This window comes from Cibotium barometz, chromosome 53, assembly GCF_041138505.1.
Source record: "Cibotium barometz isolate CiBa-2024 chromosome 53, ASM4113850v1, whole genome shotgun sequence".
In the NCBI taxonomy this organism is placed as follows: Eukaryota; Viridiplantae; Streptophyta; class Polypodiopsida; order Cyatheales; family Cibotiaceae; genus Cibotium; species Cibotium barometz.
This window is the reverse complement of record NC_141098.1, coordinates 10,017,337-10,036,837: the sequence shown is the minus strand read 5'-3', so window position 1 is coordinate 10,036,837 and position 19,501 is coordinate 10,017,337. Positions and strand designations below refer to the sequence as shown.

The 19,501-nt window shown below is 45.2% G+C and overlaps 1 protein-coding gene across 1 annotated transcript; it reads left to right on the top strand.

Moving 5' to 3' along the window:
• Positions 1 to 422: 422 nt before the first annotated feature.
• On the top strand, positions 423 to 16,638 carry LOC147608269 (4-hydroxy-3-methylbut-2-enyl diphosphate reductase, chloroplastic-like). The gene is made up of 10 exons (XM_086789504.1): positions 423 to 800; positions 6,401 to 6,597; positions 6,719 to 6,898; positions 7,013 to 7,144; positions 7,240 to 7,314; positions 7,405 to 7,510; positions 7,628 to 7,722; positions 7,945 to 8,130; positions 8,276 to 8,362; positions 16,107 to 16,638. Exons 1-10 carry the CDS (start codon positions 512 to 514, stop codon positions 16,170 to 16,172), a joined length of 1,413 nt encoding a protein of 470 aa, XP_086645630.1. The 5' UTR covers positions 423 to 511; the 3' UTR covers positions 16,173 to 16,638.
• The last annotated feature ends 2,863 nt before the right edge of the window (positions 16,639 to 19,501 follow it).

Sequence of the window (19,501 nt, the reverse complement as noted above, 5' to 3'; positions counted from 1 at the left end):
AAATGGTCATGATTTTGTTTCTTTGTAGCCCAAGAAATAAGTGGAAGATACTATCTTTATGTAAAAAATTTCAGGGGATACATATGAGGATCTTTCGAATATGTATTTTCATAGTCATTCTTGTATAAAATGTCACTTCTATGATTGTAAAAATTCTTGCTACTGTTAATACAAAAATATGTTTTTTTGTATAATTTTCCTGTTTCAAATGAATGGAGCAATTTTTTTGTGTTTTATACATTATTTTTATTTCAGATTTATGATAGCATTTTTTATTTTCAATTAAAAAAATCAACTTTATAAATTGTTATTTATTATCCTTACTTTTTAATTAAGATAAGGTTTCAATAACTTTGTAATAAGCTTAAAGGTTTCAATAACTTTGTGATAAGCTTAAAGGTTTCAATTACTATAATAACGTTAGTGAAAAAACAAAGGTCAAGCAACAATTAATGACGAAAAAGCTAAATAGAATAGAGACCCCTGTGTCTTTTGTTGAGCAGTAGCAACTATGGCTGCCTTAGTACCTCCTGCAGCAACAGCAACATCTCTGCATTCTGGCCTCACCTCTCGCCTGGACAATCATTGCCCTTCCTTCCGCCCACCACTTCAGAGGCGCCATAGGAGCCTTGTTGTCCGCTCCAATGGCGCCGCCCTCACCACTCCCACAGAGCCTGCAGTGCCCGATGCCATAGATACCAAGACCTTTAGAAGAAACCTCACCAAAAACGAGAACTACAACAGGACCGGATTTGGGCACAAAAAGGAGATGCTGGAGCTCATCAGCCAAGAATATACAAGTACATTCTTTACCTATTTTTGCGTGCACGTAAGTAGACCCTAGCTTGTCTGTTCATTTTCAAATTAACCCCACCCTAGCAGCGTATTTTGTACCGTCTGGGATATGAGATGTGGAGAGAGAGAGAGAGAGAGAGAGAGAGAGAGAGAGAGATTAACGTCTTCAAAAGAACCCGAGGGTCTATGAGAACAAACAGGTAGTACAATGTATCCATGATGAGCACAGAACCATGCAAAAGCATCCATGTGATGCTACATGACGACAGTGTGCGCCATAGCATCTCCCCGAAGGATATCTTGGATCTGTAGCTGATGGGTGCAGGGATGAGGCCTCTGGGATCTGGGGTCTCTGGCTTTCAGAAGGGATTGCGGGCTCACTAGTGACACCATGTGTATGTAGAGCGAGAGGATCACGTCACGTGTTCCATAGGTTGTCGTGCTGCTGCTCTTGTAGGCCACTATAGTCGGTGGCTATGACCCAAAGAAAACTGTGATGGACTTTTGGGAGGTGCCTCGCTGTCTCTCTCTCTCTCTCTCTCTCTCGGAGTGCTGCCTCAGCATGACCTCTCAGTGTGGGCAAGCTCCAACAAATACATGCCTAAACATCTTTGGTCCTCATACTGTTTTATGGGATGCATTTGCCACTTTTGTGTGTGTGTGTGTGTGTGTGTGTGTGTGTATGTGTGTGATGCGGGGTAAGAACCATCCATTGCCCAAGTCCAAGTCCTAGACAAGGGGAGAAGTTCACGCTTGTCTTCCACTCAAGCCTCTCGGCAGAAATAGAGACACCACTGCCCAAGCTCAAGGCAAGGGGAGACGCTTGATTGCTACTCAAGCCACTTTGCAAGAGTAGAGGCACCACCGCCTAAGTCCAAGACAAGGGAAGAACTCCATGCTTTACACCAATTTGAGTGGATCTCTCAAGCCTGGCCAAGTCTCGCAGACTACTACGTGGAACTCTCAAGCTAGGCCGAGTCTCACAGGGTTTGGATGCAATAGGGACAACACTCGTCTTCAAGGTTCCTCTGGGCTTCATGGGCAACTTCTCTTTGTTCTTCCTGGCTTCCGGGCATTGCAAATTTCACATTGTGAAGTTTTCGTCCAATTGCAGCCAGTTGATATTGTGTTAATTCTTTCTATCTTTAGTGGTGCATATCAACTACCTTGTTGTTGTAATAATTCTTTCTATTTGTTATGATACTTAGTGCTAGGCTTCATTATGGTTGAGTCTGCCCTACATCTCCGGAGCTTTGACAAAAAAAACTCAGTACGTAGACCTTTGTATGAATGTATGCTCTTATGTGTGTGTGTGCATGGTGGGTGTGTGTGGGGGAGCATATATTGATACCAAATTCTACACCCACTATTGGGCATTGATGACGTTAGTGGGGATAATGTAGTATCTAGTCCATGGAGTTGATGGTTTATTGTCTTGTGGATGACTACCATGAGGTTATAAATTGCACTTTCTTATAAGGTGAATTTGGGCATGTTCTTGGATTCATTTAGGTATATGTTTTACTCATTCTGCCCGATTGAAATGCCCAAAAACTGAAATTCAGGGTTTCTGGCTCCGTTGGGCATAGAGTTTCGGACTTGTCTGAACAGGTCATATGGATTCCGAACTGGTATCTGTACAGCTCTATGTCAGAATGCGCAGCAGAAGACTAACGCACGTAGGAGACGCATCACCATCGAGCACCACGAACACCCCCAACGGGCATTGCAGCAGCCCTCCACCGGGCTCCCATCTCCCGGTGAGCTACCTCCCAAAACACCGACTAGAGGAGATGACTATGACAAGGTGCCATTCTAGCCTATATATGGCTCTTCAACTTCCCATGCTTCCACTTATGGGATAATCCAAGTCCCTCGATTCGAGCTCCGCAAGCCACCGAGGCGCGAGGGGGTCACCTAGGACCACACACGCCTGAGCTGACACACGACCGGGTTCTAATACCATGTCAGAATGCGCAGCGGAAGACTAACGCATGTAGGAGACGCTCACCATCGAGCACCACGAACACCCCCAACGGGCACTGCCGTATCCCTACATCGGGCTCCCATCTCCCGGTGAGCTACCTTCCAAAACACCGGCCGGAGGAGATGACTCTGACAAGGTGCCATTCTAGCCTATATATGGCTCTTCAACTTCCCATGCTTCCACTTATGGGATAATCCAAGGCACCTTCTAGCCATAGATCACATGCTCGAAATCGCCAACCTTCCAACACCCTCCCTCGATTCGAGCTCCGCAAGCCACCGAGGCGCGAGGGGGTCACCCAAGACCACACACGCCTGAGCCGCCCAGGACCACACACGCCCGGGCTCTGATACCATGTCAGAATGCGCAGTGGAAGACTAACGCATGTAGGAGACGCATCACCATCGAGCACCACGAACACCTCCAACGGGCACTGCAGCATCCCTCCACCGGGTTCCCATCTCCCGGTGAGCTGCCTCCCAAAACACCGGCCGGAGGAGATGACTATGATAAGGTGCCATCTAGCCTATATATGGCTCTTCAACTTCCCATGCTCCACTTATGGGATAATCCAAGGCACCTTCTAGCCATAGATCACATGCTCGAAATCGCCAACCTTCCAACACCCTCCCTCGACTCGAGCTCCGCAAGCCACCGAGGCGCGAGGGGGTCACCCAGGACCCCACACGCCTGAGCTGCCCAGCACTACACACGACCGGGTTCTGATACCATGTCAGAATGCGTAGCGAAAGACTAACGCACGTAGGAGATGCATCACCATCGAGCACCACGAACACCCCCAACGGACACTGCAGCATCCCTCCACCGGGCTCCCATGCTTCCACTTATGGGATAATCCAAGGCACCTTCTAGCCATAGATCACATGCTCGAAATCGCCAACCCTCCAACACCCTCCCTCGATTCGAGCTCTGCAAGCCACCGAGGCGTGAGGGGGTCACCCAGGACCACACACGCCTGAGCCGCCCAGGACCCCACGCGCTCGGGCTCTGATACCATGTCAGAATGCGCAGCAGAAGACTAACGCATGTAGGAGACGCATCACCATCGAGCACCACGAACACCCCCAACGGGCACTGCAGCATCCCTCCACCGGGCTCCCATCTCCCAGTGAGCTGCCTCCCAAAACATCGGCCGGAGGAGATGACACTGACAAGGTGCCATTCTAGCCTATATATGGCTCTTCAACTTCCCATGCTTCCACTTATGGGATAATCCAAGGCACCTTCTAGCCATAGATCACATGCTCGAAATCGCCAACCTTCCAACTCTCTATAGCAGCTCATGATGGTGCTAGGGAGCCAAGGGGAGAGCAATTCATATGAGAGAGGGAGGTGGTGGTTGGCCATGCACACCCACCCCGTGCCAAGTGTGTGGTCAATCCTTGCCAAATGTGAGGCAGCCCACACTTTTTGAAACGAGGCTCGAACACCCCACACCATGCCATAAGGAGGGCGCTTGGTTCGAATTGTGGATGATGCCCATTTTTAATGAGATGCCCCGTGCCCAACTTACTCAAGTTCACACTCGTTTATTCATGAGTGTGAACACATATTGCTTATAATTTTTCCAAGTCCAAAGCTTGGCTTATGAGCTGAATTCTGGCACAACTTTGGAACCCTGCAAAATGCCAACCACTAGTCAACAGACAAAGACATTCCCACATGCGAGCAGGCAGGCATCCCTGGCATTGCTGGCTTTATACTGCATCCCATGCAACACACAAAAACATAGCAAATATCTAGCAAATCCACTAGATTCACATGCAACCATGCATGATGCAAATGCGCATATACTTGGGAAATCTCCCATACTCAATACTTGTATCTGGACATCGTTCTGGACCAAATGATGACAATGGCTGTGAGCCTAGAAGATGAATAGTTATCCTCCATGGATGGCTATCTAGAAGAACTTTGTTTTCCCCTGGCTGATTGGGTGATTTGCAAGTCTTCTGAGCATATGAATTCTGGAAAGGATGTCAGGAGGAGATTCCGGCTGCCATGGGAATAGTCCATTCACAGCAGGAGTTTTCAACTGAAGTCCTTTTCTTAACATCAAGGCCTTGGGATAGTAGGACATAGAGAATGAAACTTATCTAGCAAGTGATCGGAATTGCAACGGATGGTGACATCCAGGGAATTCAGGTGCTGCAGGACGAATTTTCCAGGCTGATGGTGACAGGAGAAGCAGAGATCTGCAGACTCACAAATTTCAGATTGTAAGGTACAGGACACCTCATGACCCAGGGCCTTGACTGAATCAGTCCAGAAGATAGTCCTGTAATCCTCCCTGATTTGGTGGGCGGCCACTTGTCTTGTGTGTCTAGGTTGATTTAGGTAGCTATGTGGCTAGTTTTTCCTCAACTAGGGGTCTGCCATCAAAAGGAGTTTTAGACTCCAAACTTGTGTGATATTAACGGAAGAACTCTCCTAACAACTAGTCTAGTCCTTTTCATCAAGTGCCAGTTTTTGATAATAATTACACAGGAATGACACTTCAACAATAATGATACAAATGGATAAGATGGTGTGCTGCAACTAGAGGGTTCCAAGGGGCTTACACTTGACAATGGATAAGAAGGTACCTTGCAACCAGAGGGTTCCAAGAGGGTTAGAATTGACAGTGTTATTGCATTGTGCTAATGTCTCCAAAGTAAGTTTGTATGCCATTATAAGGATTTGGGCACAAGAAAGTGATGCTTGAGCTTATCAGACAAGAGTACACAAGTATTGTCTCTAAAGCAACTCTGATTTGTTAGTGAATTTCCTTGTTGACACAAAGTTGTCTTCTCACTTGTAAACCAACTCTGCTTTCCTGCTAATTTGTGGAATTGCACTTTTGTTAATGAACCCAAGTTTTTCTACTAATTCTGTGAATCAACCATGGTTTGTGTGCTTATCTGTAAAATTAATTATAATTCTTGTACACATTAGCACTAACCTCAGTTTTGGTACTGGTTTTTGAATTAACCTGGGCTCTTGTGCTAACCCTGTTTTTTAAAACCTGCATATACTCTTGCATGCCAATGGCATGAGTAGGGGGGGTCATGGCATGTAGTCTATGCATTGCATGGAGGTATTGATGCTGTGAAGCTCTATGAGTAGACTCTTTTGAAGTTAAGATTGTTATGTCAAAAGTGCGCAGCGGAAAGCGTGAGACATAGGCACAACGAGAAAGAAAACGAATCTGCATAATGATGAAGAAGCAATGATACAAACAGCCCTGTGCAAGGGGTGGTCCCCGTAGGTGAGGGCATGATGAACAACTACTCCCGAAAGGGAGGACCCGGGCAAGGTGAGTACAAATGAGAAGGAGGCAAGCCTTATATAGCCCCAAAATAAGCTGGTCGACTTGCTCCAGAAAAGACTCATAGACTAGCTAAATTAAACATGTGAAAAATGGGTGGCCAACCCTACAACCAAGGGCCTGAACATGAGGGAAAAATATGGTGCTGCCTGGGATAAATCTGGGCACCCAGGATACATAACTTGGGCACACTACCAGGAGATGAATAATGCTAACATATTATGCAGTAACCTGAGCTATCCATCCCATAAATGTAGATTTAAGATCACTTGTTGATATGCTGGTTGCAGGCAACATTGTCAAGAAGCTCAGGGAAAATAACTATGAGTATACATGGGGCAATGTTACCGTGAAGCTTGCTGAAGCATTTGGCTTTTGTTGGGGAGTCGAGCGTGCTGTCCAAATAGCTTATGAAGCTAGGAAGCAGTTCCCTGTGGAACAGATCTGGATAACAAATGAGATGATTCACAACCCCACAGTGAATAAGGTAAAGAACAAACCTGTGTACAAGTGCTTTCTTTACCTCTCCTTCTCCCAAATGTGGGATTTAATCTGGTGTAACTAAGATTTTGTGAGCCTTTTATTTGAGATTCTAAAGCTGTTTACAGAGGTTGAAGGAGATGAAGGTTGAACTTCTACCTGTAACAAAGGAGGGTAAAGATTTTGATGTAGTTAGTGAAGGGGATGTAGTGATCTTGCCAGCATTTGGAGCAGCCGTCCAAGAGCTGCAGACATTGATAGACAAGAAAGTCCAGATTGTGGACACCACCTGTCCATGGGTCTCTAAGGTATCACCATCTTCCTTTGTGTTTGAACTCTGAGGTATCACCATCCTCCTCCATGTTTGACACGGGTAGGCGTGTGCACACTTTGCGTGCCTTGAACTGCAACTGATTGTGCAGGTATGGAATACAGTTGAGAAGCATAAGAAATCTCTGTATACATCAGTCATCCATGGGAAGTATGCACATGAAGAAACCATCGCAACAGCTTCTTTTGCAGGAAAATACATCATTGTCAAGAACATTAATGAGGTACTTTCTCAACAGAGGTGCCTATGTTATTTTTTTTTTGTGCCATGGCCATTGCTAAGGTTAATATCTAAGGTCTTTTGATCTACCTTCAACAGGCCATGTATGTGTGTGACTACATATTGGGAGGAAAGCTGAATGGTGAAAGTGGTTCAAGAGAAGAGTTGCTTGAGGTTAGCATTCAACATACCTATAACTGCTACCACTTAACAGTGTTTTGAAGCTGAAGATTATGCACTGAAGTGAGTGTTTGTCTTCTGCAGAAATTCAAATTTGCAGTTTCCAAGGGCTTTGATCCTGATGTTGACCTTTTGAGAGTTGGCATTGCCAATCAAACCACCATGCTGAAAGGAGAGACTGAGGAAATAGGTAGGTCATTCAAGGATTGGTGGATGCCTGCTTTTTTGACACCAAGGCAGCTTCAGGACGGTAGAGGAGCTCCATAATTTGGTGTTTGGCTGAATTTTATTTTCCTTGTATATGCAGGAAAGCTGCTTGAGAGGACAATGATGCAAAAGCACGGTGTCGAGAAAACCAATGATCATTTCATGAGCTTTAACACTATATGTGATGCCACTCAGGTAGTGTAAATTGTCCTCTTTGTGAACTCCCAATACCCCCCCCCCCCCCCCCCCCCCCCCTTCTTGGACAGGAGGGAAAGATCTCGCCGCCCACGAGGGACGGGGATGAGATCTCCTTTTCCATGGCGAGGGATTACGTTTGTAAAGTCCCTGATATATTTTTCTGGGTTTTGTTTGGTTGATGTCTCTGCCGGCCCTTGGATGGTGTCCTTGGAAAATCAGGAAAGGCAAGATGCCATGTACGACCTGGTGAAACAAAAGCTTGACTTCATCTTGATAATTGGAGGCTGGAACTCTAGTAATACATCCCATCTGCAAGAGATTGCTGAGCTTAGTGGGACCCCATCTTACTGGATTGACAGTGAAGAGAGGATTGGCCCTGGGAATTTTATTGCTTATAAACTGTCTGTAAGTTTTGAATTTATCACTCCCCATTCTTATATCTAATCATGCAAAAGCTTAATTTCCAGCTACCTGTAGTGTTTATGAGGGGTCTTCTTTCATGCAAGCTTAATGTTAGCTGTGCTGTTGACTAAGTGTTTATGGATTACAGCATGGTGAATATGTTGAGAAAAAAGACTGGCTGCCAAATGGACAGATTACCATTGGTGTCTCATCAGGGGCATCTACACCTGACAAGGTATTCTAGTTTCTTAATATTTGCTAGCCTTGTATAGCGAGACAATTGCAGTACGTATGCACAAAATCTCAAAATCTTTAATCTAGACCAGATTAAACCTAGCTTAATGTTTGTAAGAACAGCTCAATGCATTGGGTTGTGGGAACATTACATCATTCATGCCTTGCCAATGCTTCTTTAAGTTACATATATTGCACTTTAAATATCCTTTTGATATATTAACTATGGATAGGTTGGCCATGGGGATTAATGTGTGAAATACCTTGTGTTTTTTTGTTTGGTAGCTCATAAATTGATCTCCATTGTGTTGTGAGGTTGAAATACGTTTTATGAGACCCAATTATCTCAGTATGTCCACACAAATTCAAATGAAAGAAAGTTATTAGCGATTAGCTATGCTTGGATGCTAGTTCCATTGGTGCGTCTCGGTGATGCAGCACCTCCTTGATACAGGCAGTGATGGCAGTAGTCTTCCCATTTCACGAAAGAATAGTAGGGATGTCGACACATCCCTCAAGAACTTGAGGGAAGTGCATGCAAATAGTAACAAAAGCTGGGCATTCCACAAGGCATGCTGCTCAGTCTTCCACACCCCTATGGAGCATACCTTAAGTGTCCTGTGGAGTTTAGATCACATTTCAAATGATGAGAGGTGAGTTGAATAGCAGTGATTGTGCAAAATGCATATTGTGGCACTGGCTCTGTTAAATAGTAGGGCACCTTACAACCCGTCTCTGCAAAGAATGAGAGTTTGTGTGTGGGGCTTATGTGCAAAGTAAAGTGATGATACTTGGATCCATTGTGCTTTTTCCCTAAAGTCAAACAATGTAGCTGGAAAAATGCTTCATTGTTGAGTGGGCCTTTTAAGGGATTAGTAAGGAGTTGTGAAGTGCCCTATTTAGCAAAACACCATCTGTCATCCATCTTCCACCACCTTAATTTTTTGCTTTGCAATTGACTTCTTCAACCAGCTTTGCATTCCAGGGACATAAATAGGTAGGCTCTGTGGACCTTGACTCAAGGAGGATTAGTGAGTTGGGAGTTTGTTGGTTGACGATGAAGAAATTTGTGAGAAATTGCACCTCCAAAGAAGTGATAGAACTCGGTTTAATGGTTTTATCCATGAAGATTTGTTTAGTACGGTGACATTTCTTTATGGATAAACCTGCACCTACTCTTGGGCAGCACCGATGATGTGAGTGGGGATGTCATAGCACATTATCTATGCTATGCAACTAGACTCTCATTGAAGGCATATGCTTATATGTAGTGCTGCATGTGAACATGCACTAACTTGAGGGGCAGTTTTGTCCTATGGTTTTCCCCCCCTGCACATTTGGTGTGAAAGGACACCTATACTAATTTTATTATTATGTCTTGTACGTGTGGTTGTGTACACATAACCTTATCACTCTGATACATCTAGCATCGTGTGGTTCTCCCATCTCTCTCTCTCTCTCTCTCTCTCTCTCTCTCCCCTGTTTTCTGCCCCCATTACCTCCATATTAGGGTTAAGCCTAACCCAATAGTGATATCAGAGCCCAAGGTTTATCCTGCCTTGCCTGAGCCCAAATTTTCTGTTCATCATACACCCGTGCAATGCCTGTACCTGCCTGTACATCCCTGTGTGTCGCCCATACCAGTTCGTACACCTGTGTGTGGCGATCGTACATGTCATCTGTACAGCCCATATTGCCACATCAGTACATGTAGAATCCATATGTGATTGTGCCTACAGAATCTGTACCAGTGGTACCTATTGTATGTGCACATTTCTGCAAATTCGGGCCTTTTTGTAATTTCAACACAAATTGGGGCATTTAACCTTCGAGGTAACAAAACTACTTGTCAATGTTGCTTTCAGCTGTCAATTTCTCTCCCTATAGGACTTTTCTGCAGTCAATTGCTGTGTAAAGGCAGATTGTAGTTGTGTGTGGTTCCCAAGGAAAATTTGGCAAAAGGAGTAGAGACATTGTGTGTGTTGTTGCCCGAACACAAAAAGTAATGGCACAAAATGTAGGGGATGTATTTGGGGTCTTCTCTCCTGATCAACAACCTCGTGGAGTGGCATCTGGACAAAGGAATCTTGAACCTGCACGGTGGGTGGGGTCATCTAGCCATCAAAATCCTGGAGGTAAATGCTGCCAACGAGGCCACCGTGCTGGCTGTGAGCGGCCTGAGTCCTCTGAGTGCTAGGCCTATCGCTGAGGAAGCTAGTGGTGGGTCTGCCTAGCCAGGCACCTGTCCATCTGGCTAGGGTGAGGGAAGGGGCTGGCCTTTTCCCTCCTCCACTCCTATTGAGGGGTGTCGGAGTGGGTTTGGGTGTGGATTTGATGGGCGTCCTCGGCAGGCCCGCCGTCAAGGGTAGGTTTTGGCCAGGTGTCCCATCTATTTGTTGTAAATGAAGCACTATCCAGGGAAACCTGGGTACTCCTTGTGCTGTAGAATCGGCCCCTTCTAAAGGAGGCAAGGAAGCGCAATGGCTTGCGAGAGAGCCTCAAGGGAGGCTATGTGTACTTTGATCGAGGGAATCCCAGCTGCCCTAGTCACCATTGCAGCTCTCATTTTGAAAAGAATATTTTTTTGGAATATTTTTTCACCACTGTGTTCCTCGCCTCTTCTCGAGCCTCCCAAGCCAAAATCAGAGTTCGTTTGGGCCTCCAAAACACCTCTATAAATTTTTAGCTTGTCCCAAAACAGAGCTGAACCAAGCATAGAGGTGCGCGCAAGAGTCTTCAAGCTACTCATGGTGGTACCGGCATCGAAATACGTTAACCGAACTTGCAAAAATTACAAAAAGTAATCTCTATCCCTACTTCTTTCAAAACTTTTGCATGTCTTTAGAGAGCTACTTGCAGTGTTTCACATTGCAATCGGTAGCATACATACTTGCAGTATTTTGGGGGTTTTGCATCATTTGCATTTAGTTTGTATAGAGAGTACACTTGCGGACAGTATGGCTGGTAATGTGTGTTTAGGATGCTTGTTGCCGAAGACAAGCTTGACGGGACTAACTACCCATTGTGGGCTTATATGATGAGGCACTTACTGGTTGCCAAAGGGCTTTGGGAAATAGTTACAAGAGATGAAGAACGTCCAGTATCTAGTATTGGCAGAGTGCAGCAGCTTGCTCGTTCTACTTCTATAGGAGGTGTTACAATCATTTCACAATCATATTAGCACGTGTACCTTCTACTGCAGATCAAAGACGATGGGATTCTAGAGATGCACAGGCAGGGATAGAGGAATATTTTTTTCTAAACGTTTCTCTGCACACTATGCATGGTTTGACTGATGTTTTTGATGAATTTTTTTCCAAACATTTCTCTATTGTTACCCCAATATGTCCTTCTAACAAGGGTACACTATGCATGGTTTTTTTGGTGTTCTGTCTTTTTTTTTAAATTTTAAAAATTTAATATATATATATATATATATATATATATATAGAGAGAGAGAGAGAGAGAGAGAGAGATGAAATGATATGAAATGTTATATTAACGTCTTCAAAAGGCCAAAGTAACCTATGAGACCAAAGTTACAACCATGTGACATCTGATACACTGTCTGGAAAAGAAAAGAAAGAACTGAAGGTAAGTATCTAGCCCTACAATACATCAGTAGGGAGCATCCGGAAGCAGCAACTAGGGAGAGTGGGCGCTAGTGCTACTAGTTAAAATGGGGTACATGAGTACATGGATACATGAATACATGAATATGGGGGAGTACAAAAGTGACAGTGAGTACAACAGTATATGGCTGGAGTTGTAATCATCCTAGGAGCTCTAGCATGGGTCTCTGCCGGATGGCGTGGATATCTGCCATAGTGAGATGCCTGGTCGGACGAGCCCGATGCCTTGCAATGATGCTCTGAATCCTCCGGTGTAGGCACCGTCTCCGATGTGAGGATCCGCGAACCCTCGGGCGTCTGGATCTGCCCAACTGGATAGCTCTCTCAACTAGAGTCCCACGGGGTGCCCACTGCTGGGCTGTCGGCTGTGTGTCCTCCCGGGTAGTCCCTCTAAAGAAGTCAGTAATCTGTCTTTGTGTGGACTCCCTGCCAGTCGGGCGTGTGCTCCTGATAATGGACTCTCTGAGCCTGCGGATCTCCAGGAGATAAAAACCCAAGCATCGCTGATCACAATAGTCCATGACTCTAGCCAGTGGTCCAAATCCCTCTCTGAAAAGGCAATGGTAGCGCCCTCGAATCTCATAATATGCTGTGCAGCGCAACAAATGTAGTGCTCCTCCGTCTCTGGCTCTATCCAACAAATCTGACAAATCCTGTCCCCTGGAGGTATGCCTCTAAATTTGCCTGTCTCTATCTCTAACTGATGTGAAGAGGTGCGGATCTGCCCAATGGCGCACCTCAATCCATGAGACAGATGGGTATCCATGTAGCTCGGTCTGAGTATAAAGCCATCCTCAGTGGTGCAGAGAAGATGGTCTCTATAGAAAGCCATCTTCGTCCCCAACTCCTGTGAGGGCTCTAGCCATGTCCTCCTAGTGTCCAATTGAATGAGGTCCTGTTTGATGACTCTACTAATCTCAGAATGTGTCAAGGTGAATACCAACATGAAGTGTCTTCCTCCATGGCTAGCTGATGAGGTGACTCTAAAGCAAGTCGTGCATACCAGTGTCGGGGAAGCTCCCAGGTGCTATGAATGAAGGACACTGATCTGGCAAGAGCCTCAACTACGATCGGTGGTGCTCCCATCTCGGCTCTGATAATCTCATGGAGTACCGAGGCCTTAGCCCGGATCATCCTGGAGATCATGGACACAAGTGGTCTCTCCATCGATCTCCATCCATCGTATGTGCGTCCTGATCGACTGTGACGATCTACCCCCAGATCTGTACTCCATATAGCATAGCCGATGTGACCAGCATGTCAAAAAGCCACAGCTTAGTGCGTGGCTCCTGAAACTGTACCCGTGAGCACATCCTCTCTAGACCTGCATATCCTCTAGTCAATCTGGCCTCTGCTGCCCTCATGGAAAATGTGGGTCCAGTGAACACCACTCCAAGAGATGTGTATGAGTCAACATACTCCACTGTCTCCTGCCCATATGTGAAAATAGCCGCTGATCTCCAGACCCACTGAGCTGTAGTGTTAAACACCATAACCTTGGTCTTACCAAGGTTAACTGAGAGCCCACTGTCCTGTGCATAACTATGTAAAGTATCCAAGTGCCTCTGCATACCCTCTGGTGAGTCTGCTATAAGCACAATATCATCAGCATATAAGAGCAGAGGTATCCAAGTGCCAGCCAACTGGGCTCCTCTGTCCCCTCGTGTCCCAATATAATCAGAGATCTCATCAATGTATAGTCCAACTAGAGTCGGAGAGAGCGGGCAGCCCTGTTTCACCCCTATAGTGGAGTGTACTGGCTGGGAGAAGTCCGCACCTGCCCAACTACTGTCTCATAAAGTGCCATAATACCCCAAATGAGCTCATATGGAACCCCCAAGTCTTGCAGCCTGCACATCAGTCTAGCTCTGGGCACTGTGTTAAAGGCTTTGCGGAAATCCACAAAGCCACAGTAGATCCTCCTCCCATGTGCTCTGCCTTCCTCAATGATAGCCCTGAGGGTAAAGATATGATCCAAAGTAGAGAATCTCCTCCTGAAACCGGCCTGTCCTTGAGCTCGGACCCCTTGTCTCTCTGCCCATCTGCTCAACTCCTGCTCAAGAATAGAGGCATATATAGCTTGGCCAGCGAGTGACCAATCATAATGGTGCGGTAGTTAGTCGGCAGGCTCGGATCTCCAGACTTGAGTACCGGCACAATCGTGGAAGTACTCCAAGTCCGAGGAAACCCCTCACACATGGCTCTATTAAACATGAGAGCTAGCAAGTCTGCAATCATATCTCTAGCATGTATGAAATGCTCGCCCTCCCTGTATGCAATCTGTTGATGGCCCTCCTCACCATCTCTGCTGTGAAGAAGGTAGAAGTGGGTGGACAAGGCTCTGGAGGGTTCGGTAGTGGTGGCTGCTCTGGTACTGTGTAGAGGGAGGTTGCATACTCGCCCCATGTAAGTGGAGAGGTAATCGCCGGAGGCGGGGGGTGCACTCTAAGCAATCTCCAGGCCTCCCCAGAATCCTGACTCAAAAACAACTGATAGATGTCTCTCTCCAGCCGAGCTAAGAATGTTGATAGATGTCTCTCTCCAGCCGAGCTAAGAATGCTGATAGATGTCTCTCTCCAGGCCTCCCCAGAATCCTGACTCAAAAACAACTGATAGATGTCTCTCTCCAGCCGAGCTAAGAATCCTGACTCAAAAACAACTGATAGATGTCTCTCTCCAGCCAAGCTAAGAATGCTCTTTTCTTTCGCCGAATGAGGGATTGGAAGATCACCCACTTTGAGGCGTTGCTTCTATCATGTGACATTTATGGCACTAACAACATACTCTTAGACACACTTATTCATACCCCAAGAAAAACTCTCTTTAGAAGTGCATAAGTCTTCTGCATTTTTGGGTCTCTAGTGTTGGGACTATCATGAAATTGGTAGTGCCTAATGTCATGATTCTCTAGGATGAAGACTCTTGCCTTTATAGAACAGATGACCATTCTCTATCTTATAATTCAACTCTAGTTGAGTCCTCCTTAAACTAGCCTTGATAAATTCTGTACCTTGTGATGCAACTTCTTTAGGATTGGCATCCATCCTTGATCATAGAGTTATGGTAACAAAGATAAAATGAAGTGGAAACGTTAGGTTTTTGGGTGCCCTAGCCCACAGAAGTTTGTGTATCTGCATGTGCTACTTTTGGAGGGCTGTGGGGACTTGCTCTTTGTCAAGGCAATGGGGCTCAAAGACACATAAGAATCTTGTCATTTGAGGTGTTGTGTGCTGATCTCTTGGTGCACTGAAGAAACATGTCTCTAATTTCTCTTTTGTTCCCTTCTGATCTCCTTGGTTTGTTGGCTTTGGTCTAATCCTCCTTGTTCTCCTCAGTGTGAGGACTTTGTGGTCTCTGTTATTGGCAAACTTGTCCATAATGCAACCCAAATGCAGCATGACCATACAATGTCTGATAAAACAATACCGTCTCTGCAAAACTGCTGTCTAAACCTTGCCATGATACCAATGTAAGGTACTCTGGGAAGTGGTTGCTCTTTAATAAGGATTTGTCGCTTTGGATGGTTTAGACAACGTTAATATACCTAAGAGATTCCTGCACGCACAACATCAGCACTTTGTCCCAGTGGGGAGGAACGCCCTCCCCCCCTCATCGTCTTGCCTTACTGATATGCTTGGCTGAAATCTGTTGAAAACACCTTATGGTGCCTTTTGTGAAATACCAGGCCAGGAACAAATCAGAAAACCTTGTCTTCCCTTCAACTCTACATGTACGTGTGTTAATCGCAGGCCCTAAATATCCTCACACTTTGCTTCTAGTTTTAGCATGGTTCTGGCCAACAGATTGCTGTAGGTGACTCTAAAAGAGTGCCCCAGGGGTTGGGGCTGCTTCCCAAGAGCTGGAAAAAATGCCTCCAAATCAGCCCTCTAAACCTGCCCCATCCTTGGTATGTATAAACTGTGCTCCATTCCTCATACAATTCTCCTGTTCCAAGTTTTCAGTGCATACAGCTGTGGCAAAGCATGTAACTTATTCTCTTTTCTTGGTGGAACAACCAGACCCCTTCCGCATGGATCAGACGGTAAGCTGCAGTGAACCACTTAAAATTGTACGACTATGGTAACTGGTTACCTATTCACCTTTCCTGTGCAGGTGGTTGAAGATGTGCTTAACAAGGTGTTCCAGTTGAAATACCAGGAGTCTGTGCAGTTTGTTTGAGAATCACATGGAGAATGAGCTTGGTGGTACGTGCAATGCACCCTCGAGAAACCTGTAGTTCTCATCAAAGGCTTGTATAGTGGAAGCTTCTGAAGAAAGCAATTATTTTAAGCAGAGGCTTAAATCACAGATGGCAAAGGCTTTCTGGTGATTATGACCTCAATTGGAGAGTTTGCACTAGTCAAAACGATCCATGGATTTGAAGTTGGTGTGGCCAAAAGAACAAGCATCTTAGGCAGTTCATGACATACTGCTAAATGAGAGATTACGAGATTGACTCTATTCGTAAGCCCCTGCTCCATTATTTGTCATGATTTGTGAAATGTATTGTATCTACATGATTTTAAAGGGTGTGCACCAACCTGCCCTTGTTGTATCCTCTTGAAGATGTATATCATAACTTGCTAGAATGTTTGAAACTAATACTAATTTTGAAGAAGCACAGACTTGCTGTGTGGATTCTCTGATGGAGCATTTGTGATGATTCTATGATGGGAGAGGCCATTCAGCTGCGAGCCATGTAGCTGGGGGAGGCAAGGCTAGCAGTGTTGCATCATATAAGGTTACACCTCAATACCTAAGGTGTTACCTTTACTTTAATTCAATCTGGCATCACAATGTCAAGATTTTATTAAAGTCACTTTAGGATTGTGTGAATAAATAATAGGAGACCCAAATATAGTAGATAAATATGATCCCCAAGGCACATAAAACTAGTTTTTTTTCTAGATCATGAAATGCTACATCCTAGATTTGTTGTGTATTATGCTTGGGAACATTACATGTAGGTCTCATCTCTCTCTCACTCTCTCTCTCTCTCTCTCAAACACTTTGCCCATGGGCAACATGTGCTTGCTCCCATCCTTGCAAGTCCCTTCAATAGAGCTCTTTGTGAAGGCTTTCCACTATGCTAGACCACAAACACCATTGTGCCCATCCTCAAAGCAAGAGATGCCATGGATCCGAATAACTATAGAACCATCATGATTGGCCACACAATGTGCCAAGATCTATGGAGCAGTGTTAGAAGCAGAGGTCAGCTTTATGGTTGAGAGGTTGTGTATAGAACACTATGCCAAGCAAGCTTCAAGAGGAATTTCTCCACCCGTGGTCATATCTTCACTCTAGAAGCCTTCATAGAATATAGGAGGTGAGGTCAGGGAATCTAAAATGCTACATCCTAGATTTGTTGTGTATTATGCTTGGGAACATTACATGTGGGTCTCATCGCTCTCTCTCTCTTTCAATACTTCGCCCATGGGCAACATGTGCTTGCTCCCATCCTTGCAAATCCCTTCAATAGAGCTCTTTGTGGAGGCTTTCCACTATGCTATACCACAAACACCATTGTGCCCATCCTCAAAGCAAGAGATGCCATGGATCCGAATAACTATAGGACTAGCATGATTGACCACACAATGTGCCAAGATCTATGGAGAAGTGTTAGAAGTAGAGGTCAGCTCTATGGTTGAGAGGTTGTGTGTAGAGCATTAGGCTAGGCATGCTTCAAGAGGAATTTCTCCACCCTTGGTAATATCTTTACTCTAGAAGCCATCATAGAATAGAGGTGAGGTCAGGGAGCACAGGTATGCAGTGCTTTGTGGATTTTTTGCAAAGCTTTTGATTCCGTTTCCTCAATCTTCCCTATTATGACGCTTGCAAGAGACGTAGGTCCTAAATGACATGATTTAGGGTGTGATGTACTTATTCTTTCTATTTGCTACTTCCCTTAGTGCTAGGCTTCATTATGGCTGAGTCTGCCTTGCATCTTTGGAGGTTTGATAGAAACTCAGTGCGAAGGCCTTTGTGTGAATATATGCTCTTGTGTGTGTGTGTGTGTGTGGAGTGCGTGTGAGCATATCTTGATATAGAGTTCTACACCCACTATTGGGCACTTGATGACGTTAGTGGGGATGTTGTAGTATCTAGTCCATACTATGCATAATGGAGTTGATAGTTATATAGCCTTGTGGGTTGACTACCATGAGTATACAACATGCACATTCCTAAAAGGTGAATTTGGGCGTGTTCTTGGATTCATCTAGGTATATATGTATGTGATGGATCTATATGAGGTAGTGACTGGCCGAGTTTGTGTAGCACCAATGGGCTCTCTAGGGACATGAGTAAGTTTGTGCAGCACCAATGGGCTCTCTAGGACATGAGTGAGTTTGGAGCTTTTTTTGACAACTACTCTCTCTGTATACCCACACCTCCATGCTTCTTCTCACTCTTCTTTCCTTCTCTCCACTTCTCCCCTCTCCCACCTCAGCTTGGTTTGCCCGGCTTAGCCTAGCTCACCTAGCTCTTTCATTGCGGCAATTTTTGAGATTTGAGACTACACAATGGAAAATCAACTTACATGGCTTCCATGGATTATTCCAACCTCTATTTTGCACCTCAATGTGTGCATCATTGCAAGCTCCCATTGGTACAAATGACTATTATGGGCGACACTAGTGGCAAAGTACAAGATGCTTGTAATGAGGACATAACCATTGTTACAAACCAACCTATTAGCAACCTGTCAGCTTAGCTCAGCTTAGCTCAGCTAGCCCTTCAATCTCTCTCTCTCTCTCTCTCTCTCTTCAGTGTGCTCACTCTTGGTTCAGGGCACTCACTCTTCTTATTTCTTGCTTCAAGGTGCTCACTCTTCTTGCTTCTCCGGGTGCTTCTTCACAGTACTCACTCTTGCTTCTTGCTTTAGGGTGCTCACTTCTTGCTCTAGGTACTTATTGTTGCTTTAGGGTGCTCACTCTTGCTTCTTGCTTCAGGGTGCTCACTCTTGTTTCTGACTTTAGGGTTCTCACTCTTGCTTCAGGAGGATGCTCACTCTTGCTTTAGGGGGCTTGCTTCTTGCTTTAGGGTGCTCACTCTCCTTGCTTCTTGCTTCAAGGTATTCACTCTTCTTGCTTCTTGCTTCAAGGTGCTCACTCTTGCTTTTGGGTACTCACCTTGGTTTCTCCTCTCTCCTTAGTGTCTCCTCTTTTGGTTGTCTCGCCTCAAGGTGCTCACTCTTGCTTCCGGGTACTTGTCTTGGTCTCTCCTCTCTCCTTAGTCTCTCCTCTTTGGTTCTCTCTCTCTCTCTCTCTCTCTCTCTCTCTCGCCTTTCTAGGTTAGACTTCTTTGCTAAATCCACCTCAAGCAGCAGAACACATGGAAATAGGAGCCTCCACACGGCTCTCCGAGCAATTCATTAACCAGATTTAATTGGCTTTCTAAATAGTGCCTTAAATTTTATGAAGAAGGTATTCAATGTTAGAAAAGCTCACTGATCCACCCTTGTGTTGTTTTGGCGGGTGTGATGAATATGCTCTATTACATAAGGC

Excerpts from the sequence above, each read along its gene's own strand:
- LOC147608269 (XM_086789504.1), top strand. The coding sequence starts at position 512 with ATGGCTGCCTTAGTACCTCCTGCAGCAACAGCAACATCTCTGCATTCT. Across the intron at positions 6,598-6,718 it reads ACAACCCCACAGTGAATAAG|AGGTTGAAGGAGATGAAGGT; the intron begins GTAAAGAACAAA and ends AGCTGTTTACAG. Across the intron at positions 8,131-8,275 it reads TTATTGCTTATAAACTGTCT|CATGGTGAATATGTTGAGAA; the intron begins GTAAGTTTTGAA and ends TATGGATTACAG.